At 38.9% G+C, this 7,469-nt stretch overlaps 1 protein-coding gene across 1 annotated transcript; it reads right to left on the bottom strand.

The window, feature by feature from the left end:
• Positions 1-5,914: 5,914 nt before the first annotated feature.
• Positions 5,915-6,313, bottom strand: LOC115994114. Its single transcript, XM_031118146.1, has one exon. It carries the CDS (start codon positions 6,311-6,313, stop codon positions 5,915-5,917), a length of 399 nt encoding a protein of 132 aa, XP_030974006.1.
• Positions 6,314-7,469: the final 1,156 nt, after the last annotated feature.

Genomic DNA, 7,469 nt, shown 5'->3' with positions numbered 1-7,469 from the left:
GCTTCACTTGTCGAGACACAAGTTCTTCCCACAGACGGCGCCAATTGTAGGGGCTGTTTTTGGGGCCCAGGCCCAGCAGGCAAGCGATTCTGGCCCAAAAGACCCTCAACAATGAATTTGTAGAGAGTGGGTTACAGAACTAGGTCTTGACAGAGTAAACGTAATTATTAGTAAGCCATGCAACCATTGGAACGTGGGGATATTTCATTAAGCTTCATGGGATAGCAGTCCATGGGGCTGTATCTTATGCTTTGTTTATAGAACTACTCTCTCCTTTTCTCTTTTTCTTCCTTTTTCTCTCCCCCCTTTGCGATCCCTGGTCATGGGGATTTTCTTCCCTTATATAGCGTCCTTCAATTGGTAATGGCCCTCCACTTGTTAACCATCTGGGCTTCTACTTGAGTGCCTGTCTCATAGAACATCCCTCTTCTTTTCTGTGAGTTGCATTGGCCAAGATAATACTATTCTCCTGTCTTTTCTTCATTAATGCGGCTGGAAAAGTGCTTCCTTGCATTTAATGCGGCAGTTGTGGTTGCCCCTAAACGTCTAGCATTTTCCTTCGATTTGGGACGGTTTCTCACCATGTAAAGGGTGTGCGTTGGGCTCATATTTGGTTCGTCCGAGGAGACACTCCTCCTCGGACGCCCCTTAAACAAGCCCGGCCCAACAGGATTGGGCTGGAAGTCCTCTGGCAATGTCTTCACTTCCTGTTATGGTTGGGCCCCGCACGGGTATCAAGGCCCACTGTTGATTGATGAATTTTACCCACACAACTAGTTAGGTTCTAAGTTCTTACCTCTCTCTCTCTCTCTCTCTCTCTCTCTCTCTCTCTCTCTCTCTCTCTGTCAAAAAAAAAAAAATCTAACATAAACGCTAAAGCTAGATACATGAATTAATGGTGTCACACTCAGATCCTACTTCCTAGTGTGAAAAAGAGAGAGTACACGTGCTTAGCTCATTGAAAATAACAACAGCTACATGTTTGGAACTCCGCAGGCTCCAATTGGCCAAAAATGCAAGGACTAAAAATGAAGTAGCCAGGTAGGTTCAAAAACATAAAAGAGGACGTATAGGTTAAGCTTCACCTTCTTCTTTTTTTTCATCATTTTTTAAGGTATATTGTATATTCATTCAATTTATCTTTCAAGCAAATTGAATCAATAAAAATAAGTTATGTTGGGTTAAGATAGCTTGACCCAGTTAATTAATTCAATTATTCAAGTTGATTAATTATGTTAAATTGCATGCAAATCATGGAGGCACCAACAAATCACCAATTAAACTAAATGCAGTGGAAATTAAATTAACATGGTGATTTGTTGACAAATAGGAAAAACTTCTCACAATACAAAAATCCTACTGAGTGAATTTAATGTCACCACTTTCAAGAATTCACTAATCAATAATCAAACGGTTACAAGTATAAGGAATCTTACCACTACCTTGGCCTATCCCGAAATACCAACCTACAGTTAAACCTTTACTCCAATACCCAATTGGACTTGATCTTATAGTAGTCTTCTTTCATTTATTACACAAATCTCCAATCTGTGATTAACTCTTTTGTATGGATTCAATACATGACGAACTCCAACAACTTAAATGGTTGTTGTTGGCTGTAAAGTTCTTCACTTTATCAACAATTAAGATCAGGAAGTACTTGGTAATAAAACCCTATGGCGTGCAAACGTAGTAGCTTTTCACAGAAAAAATAAACTCTTGGTCTTTGTATCCATGTGTGATGGCTCTTAAAATAAATTTTATATATGTCTACGATGGTTGTGAGAGAAGAAACCCTAAACAAATACATCAATATGGGTTGAAATTCAGATATGAAAATTCTGAATTTGTAAAGCTCGATAGATCGAGTTTGTGTCGAGCTGCCACTTCTTGGGGTTTCCTTTGGTTCTTCGATCGGGATTGGTGGATTGAAGGGTGGAGAGTTTAGGCGAGAGGAGCTGCGAAGGGTTAGGGTTTAGTTTTGAAGAGTTACAGAAGCGAGGGGCGAAGGTAAAGGCAAAGGCGAAGAAGGTTTTGGAGTCGATTTCGCTTGGTGTTTGGAGCTCCTTGGCGACTTGAGGAGGTGCTTCTTTGGAGTCTCTGCGATGGATGTATGGAAAACACAGTGCGATGGAGATGGCGGTGGTGGTGGTGCTAGGATTTCGAGCACGGAGAGAGAGAAAGAGAGTTAGTTTTTGTAAGAAAGAGAAAATTGGCGGGAAACTTTCCCTCACAATTTGGAGACCTTTTTGAACCGTTGAACAACGTATATAAATAAGTCTTTTTTTGGGTTTCATTATAAGGTGAATTTTAAAATGTTTTAAAGGTAAAATTTCTTTTTCCTTTCCAATAATTTATTAGAGAGTTTCTTTTTTTTTTTTTCTTTTTTTTAACATTCTTTTTGGTAGATTGGTATTGATTGAAGATTGATCTTCATTTTTGTTATTAAAATTTGCTTCTTTTGGGCCCTAGGGTCACAAAAGGTTTTCTTTTGTAACTATCAAAAATAATATAATGTAAGAAGAAAATTTATTGATATCTTAGTGTCATGGTTCAATTGGCTGACGCCTCTTTGTATTTTTAAATAAGATATTCAAGTAATACACACCGTTTGATCACATTATCTCTACTCATCATGCTTGTCTCTTTTTTCTTTTCTTTTTTTTGAAATGTTAAACAAATTCAAAGATTATACAAGGTTAATTGCAATTATTCATCCTAAACTACGGACATATTTGTAATACACCCCATAAAATATAGACTTTTGCAATTGAGACCTTAATTCAAGATTAATTTGTTACATCCGCATCATAATTCAAGTCAATGTCTTAATTAATTGATTAGTATATAGTTATCTACTATAAACCATTGAAGTTTTTATAATGACAACTTTTTTGGGGGGGGGGGGGACAACTTTAGCATGATAAATTAAACTAAAAAAAATATACTGCAATTGATACTTGATTTGAGATTAATTTGGTATTTAGACACTCATTTGGATGATGATGAACACTACAAATATTTTTTTTTTGAACGAATGGTAGAAAATTTTTATTAACAAACTGAAACTTATACAGGTAGTGCCAAAACTGAAATGTTTGGGCTTGGGGGATTCTGTCAACATCTCAGACATATCCCCATTGACTTTTAATATTTTCAATACAGAAAAACAAGCTCAAAATCCTTGAGTAGTGTTTTATATAGATTATCCCTACCCTGCTTCCAAAAGAGCTTGGTACTCCGTTATCAGACTCGTGGCCCTCTCCAAGATAGACTTTGGCTCAAGTTGAATGTGCTCAAAGTAAAACTTGTTTCTTGAGTTCCATATGGCCCATGCCGTGGCTGCCCATCTGTCCAAGTCTTCATCATCCAGCACGTACTGTAGGTGTTTAAAGAGGAGGAAGAAATCCTCAGTGTCATTGCTACATTTCTGGATCCGACCCTTGACCAATGCCCAAACATTTCTTGCAAATGGGCACGTCCAGAGTATACGCGCCACTGTTTCAGTTTCACTTCTACAGAACTCGCACGTTGCTTCGACTTGTATCTTCTTCTTACATAGATTGTCTCTTGTTGGCAGACAATTACTACATGCTCTCCATAGAAATGTCTGAATTTTTGGGGGGATTTTGAGCTTCCAGATTTTTCCCCAAGTTGCATTATGGGCACGTGCCAATGAGTGCTCAGGCCTTTCTGATGTCTTCAGATGTAGAGCTATTTGATAGGCTGATTTCACCGTGAAACTATGGTTCTTATTTGCTGTCCAAATCAGGGAGTCTTGTGAGTCTAGCTGATTGAGGGGGATGGCTAGAATGTCTGCACAAGTTCTTGGGGTGAAGGTAGCCGCTATTTTACCTCGGTCCCACTATCTTGTACTCTGATCTATCAGTTCACACACCTTCATATCTCCCCTGGGCTCATGTAGGAAGATTGGTGTGTTTGGCAGCCATTTGTGTGTCACTACCCCAATCTGTTGGCCATCACCTACCCTCCAAGATGAGCCTTCCCATAATACATCCCTTGCTGCTAGGAGAGACCGCCAGACATAAGATGGGTTTGACCCCAATTCTGCCTTCAAGAAGCTACAGTTTGGGAAATACCGTGCCTTGTATACCCTATAGAATAGCGAGTGATCTTGGTGGATGAGTCTCCATGCTTGCTTGGCTAACATTGCCAAATTGAATGCTGAAATGTCTCTAAATCCCATTCCTCCCCTTTTCTTTTGTGTACACAATTTTTGCCAATTTATCCAGTGGATCTTCCTCTCCTCCTTCGTTTGTCCCCACCAATAATTGGCCAGGATCGAGTTGATCTTGTCACATATGGTCTTTGGTAGTTTGAATAGACTCATGGAGTAAGTTGGAATGGCTTGGGCCACAGTCTTGATCAAAATCTCTCTACCTGCCTTTGAAATAAACTTTTCTTTCCACCCCATTACCCTTTTGGTTATTTTTTCTTAGAGCTACTTAAAAGTGTTCACCTTGGATTTTCCGCTTGCCATTGGAAACCCAAGGTATTTCTCCCCATTGGACATAATTCTAGCACCCAGCATTTGTTGAATGGCTCTTTTCACTTCCGGTTTAGTATTAGTGCTAAAAAACAAGGATGTTTTTTGTCTGTTAATTGCCTGGCCTGAAGCAGCTTCATAAGTTTCCAAAATGTGGAGTAATCTCTGGCATTCCTCAACAGTTGCTCGGCAGAATAAGAGGCTATCATCAGCAAACAGGAGGTGGGAGATACAAACCCCATGTTGGCTAGATTTTACACCTCTTAGTGAGTGTCCCTCTTCAGCTTTTCTTATCATGGCAGATAGACCTTCAGCACACAATAGAAACAAATATGGAGAGAGTGGGTCTCCTTGTCTAAGACCCCTTGAAGGTGAGATGAAGCCACGTGGTTCCCCATTGATTAGGACTGAATATGATGCAGTGGTAACTGTCTCCATTGCCAACTTCACCCACCTAGTGTCAAAGCCTAGTTTGATCATCATTTGTCGCAAGAAGCCCCATTCCACCCTGTCATATGCTTTGCTAATGTCGAGTTTGACAGCCATTTGACCCAATTTGCCTTTTCTCTTGTTTCTCATCCTGTGTATCAGCTCATATGCTACAGAAGTATTGTCAGTAATGAGCCGGTTAGGTACAAAAGCACTTTGGGCATCATATATCACACGGGGGAGTACATTTTTTAATCTATTGGCTAGTACTTTGGACACTACTCTTGAGATCACATTTGCCAAACTTATTGGCCTAAAATCATACATGTATTTTGGCTCATTATTTTTTGGGATTAAAACAATATGAGTGTAATTCATTTTGTGCAACATATAGCCAGAATTTAAAACTGAAAGAACTGCATTTGTAACGTCCTGACCGACTATGTGCCAATACTTTTGAAAAAAATAAGGGGACATACCATTCGGTCCGGGAGATTTTGATGGGTGCATCTGGAATAGAGCTTGCTTCACTTCCACTGGGCTATACCTTTGGATTAAGGTATTGTTCATTTCTGGGGTGACAAGGTGATCTACCGAGTTCAAGACGCCTCCATAACCTGTTGGGTTGGATGTTGTGAACAAATCTTGAAAATATTGCTTTGCTGTATCTGCTATCTGATCATCAGATGTGCACCATTCCCCAGATTGGGAAGTGATACCGGAGATATGATTTTTCCTACGACGGTGGCTGGCTCTTTGATGGAAGAACTTTGTATTTTTATCACCCGCCTGTAACCATATGGCCCGAAATCTCTGCCGCCAGAAAATTTCCTCTTGGTTAAGCAAAGTATTAATCTCCCCTTTTAGTCTTCTAATTGCTTGCAAGTTATCTGGATTATTTTGCATGGACAAGTCCTCCAATGCCGACTGCTTTGCCTGTAATTGTGTCTTAAAATTCCCAAAAATATTCCGACTCCATTACACCAGTTCAAACCTGCACCTTTTTATTTTTTCAAAGAGACAGAACATGGGGCTGCTAGCAACATTTTCGGCTGCCCAAGCTCCTCGAATCACCCCTTCACAATCAGGATGATATGCCCATTTCTCTTCAAACCTTGTAGGAATTTTCTTTCTTCTACCAATCTGGTTCGGTTGAGACAAGATGATCAAAATCGGATTGTGGTCTGAGTAAGAAGATTGGATATGAGTGACCTTTGCGTGTGGGAAGAGTTCTGACCATTCGGATGTTGCACAAGCCCTATCCAACCGTTCTTGAACAAAAGCATCCCCTGGTCTTCCGTTGTTCCATGTAAAAATGTTGCCCTGATAGCCCATATCTACCAAACCACAATGGAGGAGAGCTGCTCGGAATTCCATCATAGGTTGTGGTTGTCTTGGTAAGCGTCCTTGCTTCTCGGAGGAGTGTAGGATCTCGTTGAAGTCACCACAGCATAACCATGGGAGTGTGCTTCGTGTATGAAGATGTTTGAGAAGTTGCCAAGACTCTTTTTTTCTCTGTTCCTCTGGCCATCCATAGAAACCAGTTAATCTCCATGTGGGGTTGGATCCATTAAATATGAGGGCGTCAATATGATTAGGAGAGAAGGTTTGTATATGAAGATCCACCTCCTCTTTCCACACTACAAATATTGAATTGGGGTGATGGTTGCAAAATTTTGGAATTTAGAGTGCATATTGTAAATACACCATAATTTAGAGTGGATAACTACAGTTAACTATTATACATATATACACAAATTTAGATTTGGTGCAATAGCAAATTGGCAACTACAATACATTTGTCTTTCGAGGTCTAAGATCACAAGTTAAAAGTTCTTTTTTAATCTCAGCCCTTGAATCATAATTTTTTTTTAACCTTTAAACTTTTTAACTTTTTTCTCTCACATCAAAGGTACAAGTCAGCTAATGTAATATGTAATAACCCTCACTAGTCCAAAAAAAAAAAAAAAAAAAGATCCTATATTCATATACCTTTTGTAATGTTCCCCAATAGGGAGAGTGTGGGTTCAATACCTATGATTAGTCGCCTTAAAAATATATTTGTAGTGAAAAAAAATTAAAATAAATTTTAATAATTGGTATTTTTGGATGACTCATCCAACTATAGCACACCAAATTGCCAAATGTCTTATGACACAATGATACTGTCCAATCTCCCCCGCGAAGTGAACTTTTTTTTTTTTTTTTTCTTTTTTGAGATAGGTAGATAGTAGAGAAGAGAGATATGGGGTTCAAATCACATGACTAGAGCACTGCAAATAATGTCATTATCACTGGGCTATCACTAGACTTCCATGATACCTTGATATCTTGATCTAGGCTCATTACCTTTTTTTTTTTTTTGATAGGATCTAGGCTCATTACTGAGACATACAAAACAAAACCTCTTAATTGGAAGTTATAACCTTAGAATTTCAAACATAAGAGTAAACAATAAAACATAAACCCAATATATAAAATAAAAACATAACTGTATTCTATTAGTAATACAGAATTTTAGCCTCATAAGAAA

Source organism: Quercus lobata, chromosome 1, assembly GCF_001633185.2.
Source record: "Quercus lobata isolate SW786 chromosome 1, ValleyOak3.0 Primary Assembly, whole genome shotgun sequence".
Lineage (NCBI taxonomy): Eukaryota > Viridiplantae > Streptophyta > Magnoliopsida > Fagales > Fagaceae > Quercus > Quercus lobata.
Note: the sequence above shows the minus strand (reverse complement) of the source record. Positions and strands in the feature narration are given on the sequence as shown.

What these genes read in the sequence shown, in the direction of transcription:
- LOC115994114 (XM_031118146.1), bottom strand. Translation starts at nt 6,313, where the DNA reads ATGGAATTCCGAGCAGCTCTCCTCCATTGTGGTTTGGTAGATATGGGC.